The sequence below is a fragment of the Gymnodraco acuticeps genome, unplaced genomic scaffold (genome assembly GCF_902827175.1).
Source record: "Gymnodraco acuticeps unplaced genomic scaffold, fGymAcu1.1, whole genome shotgun sequence".
Lineage (NCBI taxonomy): Eukaryota > Metazoa > Chordata > Actinopteri > Perciformes > Bathydraconidae > Gymnodraco > Gymnodraco acuticeps.
In genome coordinates this window covers 785,162-805,602 of record NW_022991400.1, presented here as the reverse complement: position 1 = coordinate 805,602, position 20,441 = coordinate 785,162, and the positions used below count along the sequence as shown (strand labels likewise).

Below are 20,441 nucleotides of genomic sequence, written 5' to 3'. Positions count from 1 at the left end.
GAGCGACTGAGATTTCCATCCTAGCTAGTAGTACCGTTATTATTCCAGCAGTTTTCACCCAAATGCGAACGAGCAGTGTAGACAGTCAGGAAAGAAGGTGATAGATGTTCAAATCGTCTGGGTAAATATGTTAAACCTGAAGCGATAATGGTAAAGATGTGGTCGGGATCAGAACGGTTCATCATACAGATGTTACCAGATGGGGAGAAGGGAATCATTAATCTGGTGTAATAGTCTGACGGTAGGGACATTTTTATGACGCTATTTCCATGTATTCTAGCCAAAGTATGAGCAATATGAAGGATACACCGACTATCCGTCAACAGAGCTCGGAGAATAACTCCGTCAGCAGTAGTGAATGGGATATGGCAAATGATGTGTTTGTGACCAGCTACGACGACACTCCGATGGGAGAAGGTGTTGCTGCCGGGGAAGGGGATCCGGAGCAGCCCGGTCTGGACCGACACCTGCCGCTGCTGTCCCCGGATGGCCTGATGCTGGGCCTGGCTGGGGAACAGTACTCGGGCTCATCGTATCTGGACCCAAACTACACGGAAAGTGACGGGAATGTGACAACCAAAAAGCGCATACGGTCCAACAGCTCCCGGCACCGCGGCGAGGTGGTGACGGAGCTGGGACCGGAGGAGATCCGCTGGTTCTACAAAGAGGACAAGCGGACGTGGAAACCATTCGTCGGACACGACTCTTTACAAATTGAGATTGTCTATCGGAGGTTCAGTGAACAGAACCCAGACAAGGTCAACCGCCCCGCGGAACCACCCGAGGCCGAGGGGAAGGAGGAAACCCAGGCAGAGAGCGGGGCGGTGGACGGGGTCCGGGCGGAGCAGCCGGTGCTGGGCTGCGGAGGGCAGCGGCTCTCCGGGTCAGACGAGATGAGGGACCCGGACGACATCCTCATCGGCGTGGAGGCAGTGTGTGTCAGAGGGGGGCTCTATGAAGTGGATATCAAGGAGAAGGAATGTTACCCCGTTTACTGGAACCGTAAGTTGTTCAAATACACTAACACCATTGAATTACTGCTACCAGTCTGTACTGTCTGTACTGTCTGTACTGTTTGTACTATACTGTCTGTACTGCACAGTCTGTACTGTACTGTCTGTACTGTACTGTCTGCACTGCACAGTCTGTACTGTACTGTCTGTACTGTACTGTCTGCACTGCACAGTCTGTACTGTACTGTCTGTACTGTACTGTCTGTACTGCACAGTCTGTACTGTACTGTCTGTACTGTACTGTCTGTACTGTACTGTCTGTACTGTACTGTCTGTACTGTACTGTCTGTACTGTACTGTCTGTACTGTACAGTCTGTACTGTAGGCTGCTGTCAGAGGTGGAGGAATACTCAGGTCTTGTACTTCAGTAAAAGTAGAAGTACCAGAGGGAATACTCTTTTACTACGAAAATCACGTTTTGTAATTGTTATTCAAGTAAAGTATACAAGTATTGCCATTCTTAATATACTGTAAAGAACAAAAAGTAAAAGTAGCCTACGTGCAGATTGGCCCATGTATGTTTTGATTACAATTAATGCATTTGTTTATAAAGCTGGGTGAATGAAGGTGGAACTCATTTTAATTACTTTATTTACTGCAGGCAGGGTATAGTAACTGTAACTGTTAAATACAACCTATAAAAACGATTTCATCCACTATTTCTGCCATGACTAAAACGTCTATTCATAATTGTTAAAATAAGACAATGAGTCAATTTACCAGTTACTTGTTAGTATCAGTTAAATGTGCTAATAGGCCATTTTCTTTACAATGATAACAAACACAGAACATTCTTACATTAGACAATCTGCAGCCATTTATTTTTTGAAACGCTTCTGCTTCATAATGACTTAAAGACTACATTGATTAGGTATTGCGATTACTTTTTTTGCTGAATTTACAAAAATGTCAGTCCTAAACATAAAATACAAATATGATTGCAACTCTTGTTCACTATTTATCTATCAGAAATAAGAACATTTTGTGTTTTCTGGCACACAGCCAAACTTTCTTGTAAAAATAGTTTCAATATCATCATTTGTATTTCTGCTGCTACTGTTATTGCCACTATTTAAACAGTCAAACTACTGATACCATTGAAAGTAACAGTTGTCATGACAGTGGAACAGTCTAAACATATTACATCCTCCCAGTGCACTTAAAAAATTAAAAACATTAATTAAATGTATTAGGTCCACAGATTTCACATAACTGTATTAGGTAAGTTGAAAGCAATAATATTAAGTTGAACCAAATATTGTATTTAATAACTTAACTACCTAATATTATTGTTTCAACTAACCTAATACAGTTATGTGAAATCTGTTGACATAGGACATTTAATTAAAGTCAACGTTTCAGTTTTTCCATACCGTTCTCATTGATTTCTTGTCTTTTAAATGTTTTCATTGCCAAAGATAATAATTCACTGATTTTCCCTTTCACTAACCCTAACTATACCCCATGTCGTATCTGTGTCTCATTCATTTAACATCTCTTTAATCCCATAAAGTATCTGTTTTCTGTACTTTGATAAAGATATGGAATTAGAGCAAGCCTATAACAATCAGTGAAGTCAACATGATGTGGTGTCCCTCAGAGCAAGACCGTATCCCTGTGATGAGGGGGCAGTGGTTCATCGACGGGACGTGGCTTCCCCTGGAGGAGGACGAGAGTGACCCCATCGAGATCGAGTACCTGGCCCGTTTCCGAGGGCAACAGATGAGGGACACTTACAAGATGGAGGTGGTGGACACCACAGTGGACAGCAAGGATGGTGAGGAAGACGTAGAAATATATGTGTGTGTGTGTGTGTGTGTGTGTGTGTGTGTGTGTGTGTGTGTGTGTGTGTGTGTGTGTGTGTGTGTGACAGGTAGATAGGTGTGTGTGTGTGTGTGTGACAGGTAGATAGGTGTGTGTGTGTGTGTGTGTGTGTGTGGAGATAAATGTGCACAGAAGCTGCAGGTGTTGGGAACATGGTCGGGATTCAGAACTAGGACACAAAATAAGTCAGGTGATGTTTGCTATCCTGGCTCCAAGATGGTGGAATGAGCTCCCCATTGACATCAGGACGGCAGATAGCTTACACATCTTCCGGCGCAGACTGAAAACTCATCTCTTTCGACTCCACTTCGAGCGATAGAACTATTAACAAAGCACTTATACTAATAAAGGACTGGCTTATCTAAAGCCAGTTGAGTAGCACTTGAAATGTTTGGCTCTATGAAACCTGATGTACTTATATGATTCTGTTTTCTTCAAGGTTGTGTCTTCCTGGTCGAACGCACTTATTGTAAGTCGCTTTGGATAAAAGCGTCAGCTAAATGCAATGTAATGTAATAATGTTATTCCAGCTCTACCAATAAGAGAAGAAAAGACGAGGGTGTGTGAGGTCTGTTTGTAAATTGGTGGGTTGGGAGGGTTACTTTAAAAATGTAATCCGTTACAATAACTAGTTACTTGTCCATAAATGTAATCAGTAATCTGAGTATTTTATATAGAAAAGAAAGATATTTGATATGAAAACATTTGGAGTACTAGTTTCCTGCTACTAATCTCTATTTAAAAAAAAAAATATAATAGTAATCTGATTATTTTTGTTATGTTAATGTCATGGAATATTTATTTTTGTATCCTGATTATGAATCCTCGTTACATGTAATCCGTTATTCCTCCAGCCTGATTGTCACACATACCCCCACACACACTCTACATACCCACATGGGGAACGGTAAATTAATTATGCTGGATAAAGTGTGTCACTTGCTGTTAATTACTGTGACTGTCACCCAGCCATCCACAGCCGGAAACTGAGCCGGAGTCACGTGGACTGGCACAGCGTGGAGGAGGTGTATCTGTACAGCGACGCCACCACCTCCAAGATCGCTCGCAGTGTCACACAGAAACTGGGCTTCTCTAAAGGTAAGTGTGTGAGCGGTGTGTCCCATATGGGGTCAGATTAGTGTCAACATAAATAATTGCACACAGAAGGATTTACAAATGCAATTCTGGATGTATAAATAAATGTCTATCTACAAAAGTAATTTTCAATCCACACACAAATACTGTTTTGTTTTATATAAATGTAATTCAAAATCCATATACAAAAAATTAGGAAAGTTTACGCATTAATTAACGGCAACAATTATTTTATCGCACATTAACATCATCAAGAGAGACAATGTTTGTAACTTAGGAGAACTGACCCTTAAAACCAATGAACACATTAATTAAAGCGTGACTATAATTTGCAGGTTACAGAACTGATTTAGATATAGGCTGTAGCTCAGACCCTGGGGACCTGGCTTCGGACCCCTGCAGGGGCCGAGTATGGACTGTGGACTGGGTTATGGTCCCTAAAGAGGTGCTAGACATCAACCCAAATTAAACGCAGGCACATTGCTGTGGAGAAACATCACTTCAGTTAATAATGTGCCCTCTCATGTCTTCAGCCTCCAGCAGCGGGACACGTCTCCATCGGGGATACGTGGAAGAGGCGGCACCTGAGGACACCCCACCCGAAACCACCCACATCGTCTTTGTGGTGCATGGCATTGGCCAGAAAATGGACCAGGGTCGCATCATCAGGAACACCAGCATGTGAGAGATCAAACAAATTCCCATTGGAAGCACAGATAATGGAAAAGGGATTCAGAATGAATCTTGAAGTGACTGTTTTGTCTTGGCGGGCAGGATGAGAGACGCTGCCAGGAAGATGGAGGAGAAGCATTTCTCAGATCGCACCACAGAGCATGTAGAGTTCCTTCCTGTGGAGTGGAGGTCAAAGCTGGCTCTGGATGGAGGTACCCTGCACCTCGACTCACCACATCCAATACAAAAACTGGTTCAGAGTTTGTTCTGCCTTACATGTTTAAAATGACAGGAAAAAGCCTAGTTACACTATTGAATTCAGAACTGAGACTTATTCACTATTCAATTATTACAACCAATGCCAATAGACATGGCGTAGTAAAAATGTCAATATGGCATATAAAATAAAAATGTTCAGGAAACACACAAAGAATGGTTATTGCTGATGGCTGGGCATAAACAGGGAGAAGCCATGAAAGCTGAGAGGAAACAATCTGACTAAAGTGAACTCAAGGGAATTTATAAATATTGAATTAAGCAGTGTGAAAGGGAACGCACAAGAAATCCCCCCAACAGTGGGGATACAAAGTCGTATTGACCTAATTGGAACTTGAAACAGGTCATTTGGATTATTAAATATCAAAGGGGTTTATCCTTTTAGGGGCATGATCAAACAAATGTATGATTGGATTATTATATATTTAGGTTGTTTTGTTGCCTTTGGATATCCCTAACTGGGTTAGAACATCACCAAAAAACATACAAATATGTATCCTCTAGGGATCATAAATATCCAATTTCAAAGAAATGTTTCTTTGTGATATCTTTTCTAAAACAAAAATGTTGAAAAAGCCAACATTCTGACTGTTCAAATATGTCACTATTAAATGTCAATTCCAGATGTCATAGTCAGTAGTTATCAGTGAAGTGCGGTGAGGTTCATGGCTGGTGAGGCACTGACTCTTTCAGAGTCAGATTTACAAATATTATATTTTGACCTTAATCGAAATATTCTGTTATTTTCAAAAGCTTTTTTAGTCTGATGCTTCAATTCAAGACCGTTCAACAAAAGGATACCCAAAATCTAAATATTGGATTGTTCTTTCTTAGTAAGATCCCATGTTCATTACAATTGTGGTCTTACCTTGACTTGAAGATGAAGTCCATGCTATCCTTCTGGACAACAATCTCTATTACTTTTTTGTAAAAGTCCTCCTTATCTTCCTCTAGTTTCAAAAGTCTAGTTTGTTGTTTGCGTCTCTGCGTAGAATAACAGTAGCAACAAGGACCTGTGGGCTCACTTGCGCCCCCTTCAGTGCGGCAGAGGTTATGGCTGCCTCCCCTGGTGCTTTTTTCATTGTCGTTGTATGATGAGACCAGCGAGCCTAAATATCATATATACGTGAAATAAGTTATTTAGAGACTATGGATGGCGAGGATAAATGTAATAAAGGGATCTACAAACATTACATTGGTGACATACAGTGAGATGGTGCAGGCATGCGCTTAGGGCCCGCTTTCCAGCCAGTTTCTGTGGGGTGACGCATTCTGAGGTGAGGCAGATCTCATCTGTGCCTCACCTCACCCCACAGTAACTGGCTTGAGCGCGCTCACAAAATAAGTGCCCGCGTTAAATTAGTGCCCGCGCTCCAGCCAGTTACTGTGGGCTTACGAGAGGCAGAGCTCGTCCCTGCCTCACTTCTCATCGCTACCCGTAGTTGTAGCGGAGCTCGGCAAATTTGCTGATTTTGACTATAAAAAGCGATTGGAATCAAACATAAATCACACTTACAACACAGATCAGTGGAGACATTTTATTATTATTACTATTTAGTTTTTCTTTAGTTGTTTTTGCGTTACATTGGAGTATGACAGGTGAGGCTCTGCTCCCCTGCCTCCCCTGACTGCACGTCGCTGGTAGTTATCATGATTTAGAATAAAAGGTTGGACAAAACAACATGTATTTCTGAATTGGTAAAACATTCAAATGTATATTTTTAAACACTAAGAATAACATTGTTTTCAATAGAATATGAAACAATATTACACATATGGTCTTTGTGATTGTCCTCCAGTTGGGTTTGATGTATTTGTGTTCTCCCTGCAGACAGGGTGGACTCCATCACCCCAGACAAAGTGCGGGGCCTCAGAGACATGCTGAACAGCAGCGCCATGGACATCATGTACTACACCAGTCCGCTGTACAGAGACGAGGTGAGACGGACACTACAGCTCTCCTTTCCCTGTAGTGAACACTGACTGAAGTTTAGCCTCGTTCTGTCCCCCCTCAGATGTGGTGCTGCACTTTGTTACTATGCTGGCAGTTCAGAAACTAAGTCCACTGAGCCCACATTAACTACATCCTGGTTAAACTGATTTAATCCAGCTCTAAATGGTGGTCTACTTCCTGACTGTGAAAGAATACATGAATCGCTAAGACCCTTAGGCCTCAATCAAATATATTCATATGTTATTGACACATAGCAAGGAATGCAAGAATGAGTCCTAAACCTCTGTTGTTAAAACAAGCTTCAAGGGGCTCCATTATTCTCATTTTCAGGTTCATATTAGTATTTTGTGCATCCATGTCTCCATGCTTTAATGTTCAACAAGCTCTTTATCTTTTCACCCTCTGTCTGAAACCAGAGCCCAGTCTGCTCTGATTGGTTAGCTGGCTAGCTCTGTTGGTATTGGTCAACAGCTAAGAGATGTTCCGCCCCTTAGCTTATCTTACAATGTGGTCAAGCAGAAAACAAAGGAGTCCAATGGAGGGGTTACAGGGGGGGCTTGGACCCCCTCTGGAACCAACAAAGGGATTTTAGCCTTTACAGACCATTTACATGCATACAAAAAAATATAACACACTACGGGAGAGGGAAACCCCCCAAAAGCAGAATAGGCCCCCCGTGAGGTTTTCCCGTTTTGTTCTACGACATAAAATACATCAATAATTACCCAACTCATGAATGTCAAGCTTCTTTGTGTCATAAAAATGGAGGTTGCCAACAAGTGACCAAATAGAATAATAAACGTCATCACGCCGAACATTAGCCGCCTTTAGCTTAGTGGTAGTGAAGCAATACGTTAGCGTTTTACTTCAGGCAACTGCATTTGCTCTTCAAAAATTATAAAAGGGGTGTTAATATGTGGAGATGATCCTGCTGGAAAAAAAAGTGAAAGTATGATAAACATGTGTTTTCTAAAGGTCTTAGATTCTGCAGTTTTCAAAAATCCAATAGAAAAATCCCATAGATTTTTGTCAGGGGGTCCCTTGAGCCTTAACTTTGGGAAGCCTACAACAATATGTCATCACTGCACCGCTCTATGTCTTTGAATGCCTCTCAAACGTGTGTGTTGTTGTGTGTCTGTGTGTGTAGATCACCAGAGGTTTGACTCTGGAGCTGAATCGTCTGTACTCGCTCTTCTGCTCGCGAAATCCGGACTTTGAGAAAAACGGGAAGGTGTCGATTGTGTCTCACTCGCTGGGCTGCGTCATCACCTTCGACATCATGACAGGCTGGGACCCCGTGCGCTTTCATCATCAAGAAGTGCCAGACCCGGAGGAGGCCAAGGCCCGCTGGCCTAATGGTGAGGAGCGCCACCTTCAGGAGCAGTTGAGACTCACACGCCTCAGGTACTGCACCGCTCATTCATCTCCAACAACGAGGAAGTTGATTCCACATTTACACTGACAAAACTGAATCGTTGACTTGAATTAAATGTATTACATAATACACTTAATTAAAGTCAACATTTCAGTTTCTTCAGTGTACAAAAATACATCATCACTGCCACACCCTAAATAGGAAGACACTGAATGCTAAATGTTTACTTCAGTAAGAAGGTACAGGAAACTTTAGAATGTGTATTCCATATGTATATAATAGGTAAACATGTAGATCAATCCTTTGATAATCCCATCTCTAGTGTTGGGAAGTTGTTTTTCCTACTTCAGTGTGTTCATTAGCTTTAAGACATTATGTGGATCAATAAAGACACTGCAAAGAAGATGCCCCAGCATAATGATTTAGGAAGATTGGCCTCTTTACATTCATTCATCTCTGCACACTAATCTCTGTGTCTATTATCCCAGGTTGAGAGACTTAGAGGATCAGTTCCAGGGTCTGCGGACTTCCTCTTCTGCTGTGCCAGAGTTGAAATTCAAGGTAAATACTTTAAGTACATTGATTCATGGACTCCTGTTACATTTTCGTATGGATTTCTGCGTGCATCAAAAACACATTCAGGTATCTTACTTTGTTATGCATTTTTATTTCCACTATAAACAATTGCTGCTATTATACAACTACTTTGTGTGAAAGGAAAAACTGTTTTATGGAGAAATAACAAAATAAATGTTTTGAATCCTTCTATATGCATTATTGGCGCTTATCTGACTCCATACAACCTCTGATTCATTCTGCACTGAAAAAACTGAAATGTTGACTATAATTAAATGTATTAAGTTAACATATTTCACTTAAAGGTGGGGTATGTAATTTTGGAGAAACCAGCTCGAGTGCGCTAGAATTTGAAAGTACGCAGCCGAAAGAAATCAGCCACTTCCTTCAGACTTCCTTACAGAGCCCCTCCTCCAACACACACGAATGCGCACATGACCAATGAGGGCACGAGATACATTTGTGCACAGATGGAAGGCTGATAGGCAGGTAGGCCATCCAGTTATTTAACATAGTGGCCCAGTACAGCCACAGTGCTATGTAACTGGTCAATGAGCTGAGAGCCTTAGACCCCGGCCACACGAGGCCGAAAACGGCTAAACGCATAGGATTAACGCAAACGCAATCGCAAAAAAGCTTCCGTCCACACGCAATAGTCATCCGGATAGTGTCTGCCCACACGAGACCGCTCCGTTTAGCTCCAACCGCTGGAGAAGCTGCAGTACATATGCAGGAGCCTGTACGTGGCGCTGTAACTTCCTCCACAAAAGCAGCGAAGAAGCATGGTTGTCATGGTTGCCCTTCTGTTTATTCTCCGCGGTGGGGGCCGAGGGAACCGGGCAGAGTTTTTCGCCAGTCATCGTGTATTAAAGTTTAAATCTTCCGAGAAAATTATAAAAGTGCCGGTCAAAGGTCTTCTTTGTTATTTATTGAGCTTTAAAACAAATGAATAATGACTCTATATAATATAATAATAAAAATACACGGAGCCTCTCTTTTTCCTCCCTCTCTTTGGACAGCGCCAGTGTCTGTTTCATGCAGCAGCTGATCCAGTAAAAATAAACATATTTATAACTAGTTTAGGTAGTTTGAGAGGTGACTCCGTCCTGTCAGATTAGACTTCACTCGCGTTTATGTCCATATCGAGAGAAAGATAAATAATCTGAATTCAGTGTGCAGTTTACTTTGACGCGGGGGTGAGCAGCAGAGGTGGGGAGAGGCGGGGCTATTGCGCAATCATTATCAGAAAATGATCGCTGAAGCTGCAGTACATATCCACAAAAGCAGCGAGTAAGATCCCCCCCGGATGTGTAAGTCTGCTGTAGATGTTGCACAAAGAACTGTAGCATGGTCAGTAACGTCCGGAGCACGATAGCAACTCTGCGATCCGCCATTGTTGTTGTTGTTGGTGGCGAAACACATCAGCAATGGCGCGGGGTAAGCGGAGGTGAGCAGCAGAGGTGGGGAGAGGCGGGGCTATTGCGCAATCATTATCAGAAAATGATCGTATAGGGCGCACACACGGAGCTGTTTGACCCCCCAGAGCATTGCGTATGCCGTTCTATCCACCTTGGGACCCGTTATCGTTTCCTCAGTCGGTTAGTGCCGTATTCGGTCGTCCTCGTATGGCCGAATGGTCTATATGACACTAAACAGTAACGCAAACGGCCGTTTTTGTCCTCGTGTGGCCGGGGCATTACATGAGTCTCTTGATCTCTTGTTGAATTCTGCTGTTCTGTGTTCTCTGTGTTGCAGGTAGAAAACTTCTTCTGCATGGGCTCTCCTCTGGCTGTTTTCTTGGCTCTGCGGGGGATCCGGCCTGGAAACAGCTGTGTGCAGGACCACATTCTCCCCACATCCATCTGCAAACGCCTCTTCAACATATTCCATCCCACAGACCCTGTGGTGAGCACAATTGTGTCGCTATTCTGACTTTTATGATCAGCAGACATTTATTGATGAGTAGCCCACTGGCCAACAATTGCTGGTGTTGCTATAAGATTACATACAAAAATCCATGTAAACTAAATAACAAACAGGCAGTTATATTCAGATACAATGTAGAAACCCTGCTCTAACATTTGTATGTGTTTGTTTGTTTGTTTCAGGCGTATAGATTGGAGCCTCTCATCTTAAAGCACTACAGTAACATTGCACCTGTTCAAATCCACTGGTAAGACAAGTTGTTATTTATAACAGATGCTGGTTATTAATTAATCCCCCTGTACATTTAAAAAAAAAAAAAATCTACTAAAATGTAGCCTACTGTCTTCAGTGCTTGTCTCCTTCTCTTGATGTGGTCACAACACAGGTACAACACCACCAGCCCGACCCGGTACGATCAGGTCCGGCCCACGCTGCTGAACCCCCCCAAGGAGACGGCCTCAGTGTCCGACTCAGAGAGCATCCCCAGCCCCTGCACCTCTCCCCCGCAGGTCCGACGGCACTACGGAGAGTCCATCACCAGCCTCGGCAAGGCCAGCATCATGGGTAAGCACCAGTGTTGGGGGTAAGGCGCTACAAAGTAACACGTTACAGTAATCAGATTACATTTGTCTGTTATTTAACGTGTTACTGTTGATAACAGCAGTAACTACATGACAGTTATTAAGCACAAAACTATCGAATTACTTGCGTTACTTTAAGGTCTTGGAACTTCCAGGTCTTCCAGGTAAAATAAATCAAACGTCCCTTTTCTCTTGCGCTACACTCGCAAAAATATCAGAGTCTCAAGCAGAGATAAACAGGTTTGTTGCAGCGTGGAGGAAATGTAGCCCGTCTCCACGGTGGAAACTAGCCAACAAATAATATGAAATAAGCACTAATTAAGATCAATGTAAATTATGAAAAAGCCATATTACATTGTGCCGAAGTCCACCAAATGTGGGCTTTTACTGACAATTTCTTTCTCAAGCTTTTCTCTTATTTCCTTTGCAATTCCATATCCTTGTGGAAGGCCCTGAATGCCTGGGAAGCACTCACTGTCTGCCTGATCTGTGCTGAGAGGAATAGGAGCTGCTTGCACTGCTGATATTGTAGCAAGGCAAGCAGTTGACAGTAGGCAGGGGCTCAACAGATCAATAGAAGCAATTAACTCTGGTCTCTGTTACTTTCCTTTATGCATCAGAGGAAAGCGGGACTAAAGGCAAATAAATAGCACAAACTGACTACTTACCCAAGCCCCACTGTTCGCCGTCATTTTTCTCCCGGGTTGTTGTGATCACATGACTGACAAAGCCGTGCTCTGATAGGCCAGAAGTCGGTTTGATTGCATTCAAGCTCGGTTGCTTATCCTGTCTGAGTAGCCCGGATGATGCTGCATTGCAATTTTGGACATCGAATTTTATACACCGACATTTTTTACTTCGAATTTTATACACCAAAATTGTGCATTCAAATTATTTTCACTTGAATTTTTGGGATCTGAATTTCAAGATTCAAATTTTTTTAACTTTAAGTTTTACATTTTCATTTCACATAAAAAAAATTCAGATACATGATTTTCAAAGTAATTATTTTCAATGCTATACATTTGGTGTCTAATCAAATTCAAATACTTCTGTCTCTTGTTTGCTTCCATATATAAGTCCAGTACAAGCCTTACAAATCTGCTATTTTTTTGACAGTCTGATACCCACTGGAGTATTAGGTCAAATACTGACTGGGTTTCTATAGGAATAATCCCCCCACCAATAAGTATGTCACTTGTAAACTTCCAAAGCTTTTTTGTGTTATGAAAATGGCAGTTGCTTACAAATGGCTAAATGAGACTACTCAACGTCATCAAGCATTAGCCACTGTTAGCTTAGCTGTGGTGATGAGTAGCCATGTGACAATGATTTAGCTCCTTTATAGCCTAACAATAGCATGTTACTACTAGTGGATGCATATGTTGTTAAAAAAACATAAAGTGGTGTTAATACGTGAAGATTATCTTGCTGAACAAAACGTGTAAGTATCAAAAACGTTTTTTTACCACAGATTTATTTTTAATAATCACACCACAATAATACGTTCCCGGATCAAATGACAGAAATATGTCTTCACTGCGCCACTTTATTTATAACTCAATTAGTGAATTATATGCCCCTCAGGTGCTGCCAGTATTGGAAAGGGAATCGGAGGAATCCTGTTTTCCCGCTTTTCCCGTTCCAGTGGCCAGGTGGGCGGAGTGGAGGAGGAGCCATTAGATCCTGAGGGCGGAGCCTCTGAGGTTGAAACAGTGGCATCAGGAGAGGAAGGAGTAAGTGTAGCAGAAACCGAGGAGAAGGACAAAGAAATCGAGGAGGAGAGGACAGAGGTGGAGCCCGTCATGTCCCAGTCCATCTCAGCGGTCATGGACAGCACCTCGTGTGAGTACAAACCTACCTGCAACTAAGTACATTTACTCAAGTATTGTACTAAAGCAAAACATTGAGGTACTTGTACTTTTACTCCACTACATTTTGTAGGCAAATGTTGTACTCCACAAAATGTTGTACATCTTTAGATACTTGTTACTTTAAAGATGTAGGTTCTTGATATAACATTTAAATCAATACATTATTATAAGTTATTATACTTTTAGCTACATAGTTATAGATAAAGTTATTAAAATACTCCATGTTTACCAAGTGCAACATCGCCGTGATGAACACATTTACTACAATTATTTAAAAATATTTGGTGCTCAAAAGATCAATTTTGCATAACAAGTACTTTCACTTTTGGTACTTACTTACTTAATACTTTTGTACTTTTACTTAAGTATGATTTTGAATACAGGAAGTTTACTTTTCGTAAGTAAATAATGCAGTACTTCTTCCAGCTTTTGCCTGCAGCTGTATATGACAGTCCAAGTAAATTAACCATACAATGTATTCTGTTTCCTGTAGTCATTTCTCAAGCTCGTTGCCATTCTTTTTTTGTATTTGCATACATAAGAAATAAAACGATATCCTCCTTGCTGACAAAAGTGCAAAAAGAAGATTAAGATAAGTGATAAGATAAGATGTACTTTATTGATCCTAAATTGGGAATGTTTTGCATTGCAGCAGCATAAAAAACAAAACAAGCTTCAATCGCTACAACTGAAACCATATACAAACCACACACAAAGTGACCAGAACACTGCAAGTGCATCTTTCAGTACATTTTGACAAGTGGTGTATGTCAAAGGGGGAACATAGCACTAATGAGGGGTTCAGTAGGGGGGTCGGATGTCAGTGGGGGTGCACAGTGTGTTGGTGACCCTGACTGCCTGTGGTTGAGAGCTAATTAGCGCTCTGATGGGTTTGCCACATCTGCTGCCAACACTGCAGGAGGGAGCAGACTGTGGTAACAGTGGTGGGGGTCCATGATGAGGATGGAGGCTCTGTGAACATAGTGTTGATGGTAAATCTCCAGCAGGAACAAGAGGGGGGCACCATTGATCTTGTGAGGTGTCTTTACTCTCCTGTTTAGCTGGTGCTTTCAGTAACCAACCCATGTAGCGTAGCTATAGGTCAGAATTCCTTCAATGGTGCCCCTGTGGGAGTTGGCGAGGACTGGCGTGGGGAGACTTGCCCTTTAAAGTCTCCTGAGGAGTTGTTGGGCCCTTTTTATCAATGGCTGAACAGTTGGTGGTGGAGTTCAAGTTATCAGTATGGTGTGCTGCCAGGAACTCGATATAACTGACTCTCTTCACAGCAACACAATCAATATTCACTATTCAAATTAAGTGTCAATATTATCAAAGTTTATGCTCCTGTAGAGGCAACTTTACTGAATATCATCTGTTATTTGTCTAACCCTGAACATATCCGTCATACTGTAAATAATAAATGTCAGTATTATTAAGAGTTGAGAAAAATACAGACTTACTATGGTGACAATGAGACAATGAGACAATACTGCTGAAGTCCCCCAGGTTCCAGATAACCACTAAGGAACATTTCTTTGTGCAGCTGGATACTAATCCGTCTTCTCCTCTGTTTTAGTGGAACTGGAGAGACGCATCGACTTCGAGCTGAGGGAGGGCTTGGTGGAGAGCCGCTATTGGTCGGCAGTGACCTCACACACAGCCTATTGGTGCTCTTATGACGTGGCACTGTTCCTCCTCACCTTCATGTACAGACCACAGGAGCCTGTAGAGCCTGCAGAGGACAGCCCAGAGACCTCGTAGCATGCAAACTGACACATGGAGCCATAACGGGTGGGGTCACTTCCCTTTCTATTCGCCCCTTTTGAATATAGACTGAAAGCCCAGTTTATGGAACATTAAACAAAAAAATTCCGTCTCTACATCTTAAGTTTTCAAAATTCAAAATCAGAATTCTCAGCTTGATTTTTGTGAAATATTACCGTATAAATAACAAATTATTTAATATATTCTAGGATTTGGAAATGTGAGAATTTGGAGGACTTATTATTTTTAAATGTAATGTCATCGAACAATAATCAATTATCAAGTAGTTGATTTGACTGGAAAGGGGTTAGTCTAAAGCCCTGCTTGCGGTTCAACACTACAGCTTTGCCATTTTTTATTTTACAGCCCTAGATTTAATTTAATATTGGCTGTAATAAGATGAAAACTTTATAACATTTTATTTTTATTTAAATTTGCCATACTTCATCCAACAGCAATTTAATTCACTTTTTTTTTTTGTGGCATTACTTGACTTACATATCGGCTAGCAATGCCATCTAAACTGACAGAACCTCAATGTGACCTTTGCTACAGACTGAGCTACTCTCCTGTTTCCTGCTCAACAACAGCTGTTTCCTGGGCAGAGCACCCTGCAGTGCCAGTGACCAATCATATTTACTCGTCCAATCACAAAGCTCTGTTGCTCCTTCACTGTGAATGTGATGCTGAACCTGTAGCCATAGAAAGCCCCAGTGCTTGATCCAGGTCAACCCTGTGCTCCTGTGAAAAGTGTTTTTTATAATCTCATGCTTCAGATGAGAACAAAACACACACAATGCACTACATGGACAAGGCTTTCTAAAACCTGAATACTTTGCAGACAATCAAAAAAGGTCAGCATTTAATGATTTTGACCACTAGAGGGCAGAGACTTCAAAACAGACTCCTTCGCAGAGCCAGTGTGAGAGCAGCACGTTAGCATAGCATCAGTAGCTTCAGAGCTTCTCTGTGTCTAAACAGGATGCATTCAGGCACAGTGTTGATTGTAGTTCCTCTGCATTTTGGCAGTGCTCAACACACAATCACTGTAGCTACACTCATTAAATAGAAAACACATAGGCTCTGTTTTTCAACGTGCAATGCTAAGCTAAAAAGTTGCTACCTTCAGGATGGTTCCATTTATATGCACTCATGTAACCAGGTTGTATTTGTTTTTTTTACAATTTAGATTTCTTACATGCTAGATTCCAGACAAAAAGGTGTCAATGTGAAAGGAGAAAACATTAGTAGTTACAATGCATCCTTGTAATTCAATTCAATCTAAAGTCTGATGGTAATGGAAATGAACACCAAGGGTTCTATTTTTTGTTATTGAGTGTCGTTCAAACACACTATCTGTAATTTGCTCTGGCTTACTGAAACGTTGTCTTTAATTAAACAAATGTATGTCAACAATTTTCATATAACTATATTAGGTTAGTTGAAAGCAATAATATTAAGTTTAACCTAATATTTTCATTAGGTTTCAACGAACGCAATACAGTTAGTGAATTCTGTCGACATGATACATTGAATTAAAGTCAACATTTCAGTTTTTCAGTGTTGGCATAACTAGATATGCCAACACTGCACAATCAGCCCAAAAAGATTGTCACACCTCACATCAGTCACTACTGTATGTGAGTATCAGTTTCAATAGGAATTTTCCTACACACCCAAATTGTTTCTTTGTGTAAGCCAGTTTCTTGAGTGCATCTAAACATACTACATGACACTCTAGGTTGTGGTTCTATGAGCAGAGCAACACTACATGGAAGAAATGTAAATGTACATGATGGTTATAAGATCATTGTAGCATTGCTGCTGCATGAAGAGTCGCTTCAGGTAGGATCCCTTCACGGCATGTATGCACAGCGAAAATATCAAAACCTATCCTTATCGACTTTACTCCACTCTCGTATCATCATGTTTACATAGAACTGTTGTTTGTCAGGAATTAAGGACACACACTGATGATTAACTGATAAAAAAGCCTAGTATTCTTGAGTTGCCAACAGAATACTTCTTTACCAGATTATGCCATAACTGTAATCTCAGTCTGTTAAACACATACCAGAGACTAAAACACTGCACATGATTTCCTGTATTTTATTAAGAGGTATCGTACCAAAGGATCACTCATTTGTCAAACAGTTCAAATAAATAGTCAAATATTGCTTGTTAATATGAATACTGTGTGACCCAGGATGGATTTCTTCTCGTTTATGTATTTATCTTTAAGCATTTGAATGTTTTTCAAGGAAGTTTAATACACACTTACAAACGAAGCATGGTTTGGATATGTGCCATGTACAGATTCTCTCTCTTTTTGAGTCATGATCAGCATGCGAACCGACATTAAGGTCCTGCTGATTTATGAAATGCTACAAATGGAACACTCATACCAGCCATGAATGAAGCCTACAATTGTATATTTGTACCCTTTTGTTTATTGCTTTGTTATTATTTCATGTTTACAGTGCTGTTTTTCTTTTGGATGTTCATTATGTTATGTTTGTATGTGTATTGTTTACATTCCCAACAATGCCCTCTGGCCTCCAACTGCACCCACAGTCAACTCATCCAAAGTCTGTTCTAATGGTCACCTACACAAACAGAAATGCATCTCAAAAGCTTGATTTGTTATTTAACTCAATTATCTTTCTTTTGAATTATGATCACATGCAACAAGTATGCATTAGCACTTCAGTTGTGGGGAATGTATTGCTTACTGGGTAGTTAGCACCCACTCGTGAGAGGCAGGTAACACTTGAACAAAGGTTTATTGAACTTATATTAAAGCGTTACAGGAGGTTATTTCCATCCAAATGCATCTCAACCAGTCTACTACAGACTACAGAGCTATTGATCCCTTTAACATCTCTGTTTACTACATTCACATCAGCATCACCTAGCCTCCTTCGTCAAAAACGCAGATTTAACTTATGTACCGATGTGCATCAGGTAAAACTTTGAAAAACACAACGTATTATTGTCAAAACTGGTTAAAAAAATTGCATCAGTGAGCAAGCATTAAGATTCTCCCTGAATCCAAATAAATGCATAATGTTGCTTAAAGGATAGGGATTAGGTTGAATTATGACTATGAGTTATTATCTAACAGTCTGGATGTTGAGTCTCTGCTGGAGTTTGGTTGGTGGCTGATGGTGTTTTTTCCATCTGCTCCAATGTCACCCAAATGCTAAACAGGACTTTATTTCTCCTTGTTTCAATGTCTATTGTAAATGTCATAGGATTTAGTGGGTATCCATGTGGAGCAACTCAATCCACCATCACCTGTGCCATATGTAAGCAACCCAAACACATGCTAGAGATTCCTTGTTTTGAAGTGACAGGAGTGTGTCCTCCTGAGCACCGATGTGGTGTTGCGATGCGTTCAAGCGTATGGCTGGAGGTAATTCCACTTCACCAAGTTGAAAATAAATAAACATTCTCTCGATAAATGGTTGGGCAGAAAAAACTGTTGTCAAATCACATTCAGTGATGTAGAACATATCATCTCACGACCAAGTTTATTCACCAATCAGTGACTAATTGGACAATGGACTGTTCACATTTCATGTTAAACAATTTTTGTAGTGCCATTTTCCAGTATCCAATTGTAACAGCTGAACTGTGCAATCAGGGAAGTATTGGAACATCTTCAGAGGAAGGTCAAATTCCTTTATTGACTGAAAGGTAATGAGATGTCCTACTTTGCATTTAGGGTTACTGTCATTCTGTTGCCATGATCACTGCGTCTCCCCTCGCTGTACTGTTCCTTCTCAGATGATATGGTGCTTTACCTTGATAGACCTTTGATTTTTCTTTAAATAAAGGAGAAGTACACCTCCCCCGTGCTCTCCGTTCATTCAGTTATTATCAGCACACTGAAAAAACGAATACATTTACTTTAATTAAATGTAGTATACATAATCTACATAGCTGTAGGGGAGAGTGGGGTAAGTTGAGCCATTTTTTAGTGATGCTGTCCTCTAAGCAAGGAGAAATGACACATAGTAAAATGAAAGCACACACCTAAAATTCAGGATGTCTCCTATCAATGGCAATAATAAGAATTCATATTTGATCAAGGGCAGTGAAAATATTACTTCTAAAAAAAAAGTGGTCTTGTGGCTCAACTTGCCCCAGTGTAGGGGTAAGTTGATCCAGGTCAGGGGGTACATTGAACCACTGTTCAAACCTGGGCATACCTGTTCAAACCTGGGCAGACCTACTACAAATCTTAAAGGTAACTTTAAACAATAAATAACAAACCAAATACAAGTTTAGTTTTTCAAATATTTTTAATATAAATTTCGATTGAATTGATTGATTTTTTTTAACATGTTAAAAGGATGGTGATACAATTTCATACAACTTACCAATCAAACACAGGGTAAATTCAACTTTAAATGTAGCCTACAATGAGCTCTTATTATCAACTTGTCCTACTTTCATTAATTTCTCCATTGAACCACACTGGCTCAACTTACCCCAAGGCCCATGGTTCACTTTACCCCATAGCCACCATTTTAGAATAAATAGCCTAGCATTACAATTCAGAGTCATATTTAGCTTAATGATTCACATGGTTTAATACGCTGCCAACACATCAACATATACAATATGTGTTTAAACCTGGATACATTTGTTTACATGACAGCCGATATAGCTGACATCTAGAAAATGTACTTTGACTTGCAAAAAAGCAAGAACTTTTTTTCTTAAAAAATTCGACAATTTTCAAGTGGTGGCTCACACAACAACCCCAGAGCCACCACTTGAGCCAGGTAAACAAGGTATGTAAATGTCAGTAAACTTCCAAGTTATGCAAACATGTAAGCAAAGCATAAATTACAGCTACGTTGACGTTACTTTGAATCGCGGGGGTAAGCTAAACAGTTAGCAAGTAGCTATAGCTAGCCAGATATATTAAATAAACACTTTGTCATACAATCTAAATGTTATGTTTTTTTGCGTTACCTGGTGATTTCAAAGAAAGCTCTCTGGGAAATGTTGACTTACTGTTCGACATAAAGCTAGAAGCTACCTTACAGTAGGCTACACAGTTGATCCTGAGTCCTGTCAGTTAAAGTGTTTCATAGTTAGCTTAGCTAAGCATCAACCTAGCACTGAAATATATGGATGTTATGTGACAGTATTTCTGAGAAAAGTTCCGTGTTGTGTGTAGTGAGAACGCGCTAAAGTAAGGGGGCCCCCAAGCCAAAGCTCGCTTAGGGCCCCCGAAAGTCTAGGGCCGCCCCTGTCTGTGGCTATCTACCAGCGATCATGTTTAATATTAAAGACTACACACATGTAGATATATATTTAATGATAATATAAATATAAAATATGCAAATCAGGTCATGTGTTTCGTTATGTAGTATGATCATCACCGACAGATGGAAAGACAACAATAACAAGGAATTCATATTAATATTACCAAGTTACACAGAAATAGATACAAAATATAAGAAAAAAGACCACAAAGATAAAAGCATAAACGTT

The 20,441-nt window shown here is 40.7% G+C and overlaps 1 protein-coding gene across 1 annotated transcript; it reads left to right on the top strand.

Annotated features, from left to right (window-relative positions):
* Positions 1 to 2: 2 nt before the first annotated feature.
* Positions 3 to 18,784, top strand: ddhd1b (DDHD domain containing 1b). Its single transcript, XM_034195695.1, has 13 exons — positions 3 to 1,002; positions 2,614 to 2,790; positions 3,807 to 3,935; positions 4,466 to 4,613; positions 4,707 to 4,816; positions 6,712 to 6,818; positions 7,982 to 8,238; positions 8,698 to 8,770; positions 10,541 to 10,690; positions 10,894 to 10,958; positions 11,097 to 11,275; positions 12,880 to 13,137; positions 14,743 to 18,784. Exons 1-13 carry the CDS (start codon positions 270 to 272, stop codon positions 14,925 to 14,927), a joined length of 2,571 nt encoding a protein of 856 aa, XP_034051586.1. The 5' UTR covers positions 3 to 269; the 3' UTR covers positions 14,928 to 18,784.
* The last annotated feature ends 1,657 nt before the right edge of the window (positions 18,785 to 20,441 follow it).

Bases quoted from the DNA above. Each gene is read 5' to 3' on its own strand.
- ddhd1b (XM_034195695.1), top strand. From the start codon at position 270: ATGTATTCTAGCCAAAGTATGAGCAATATGAAGGATACACCGACTATC. The intron at 4,614-4,706 runs GTGAGAGATCAA...CTTGGCGGGCAG, and splicing joins ATCATCAGGAACACCAGCAT to GATGAGAGACGCTGCCAGGA. The intron at 13,138-14,742 runs GTGAGTACAAAC...CCTCTGTTTTAG, and splicing joins GGTCATGGACAGCACCTCGT to TGGAACTGGAGAGACGCATC.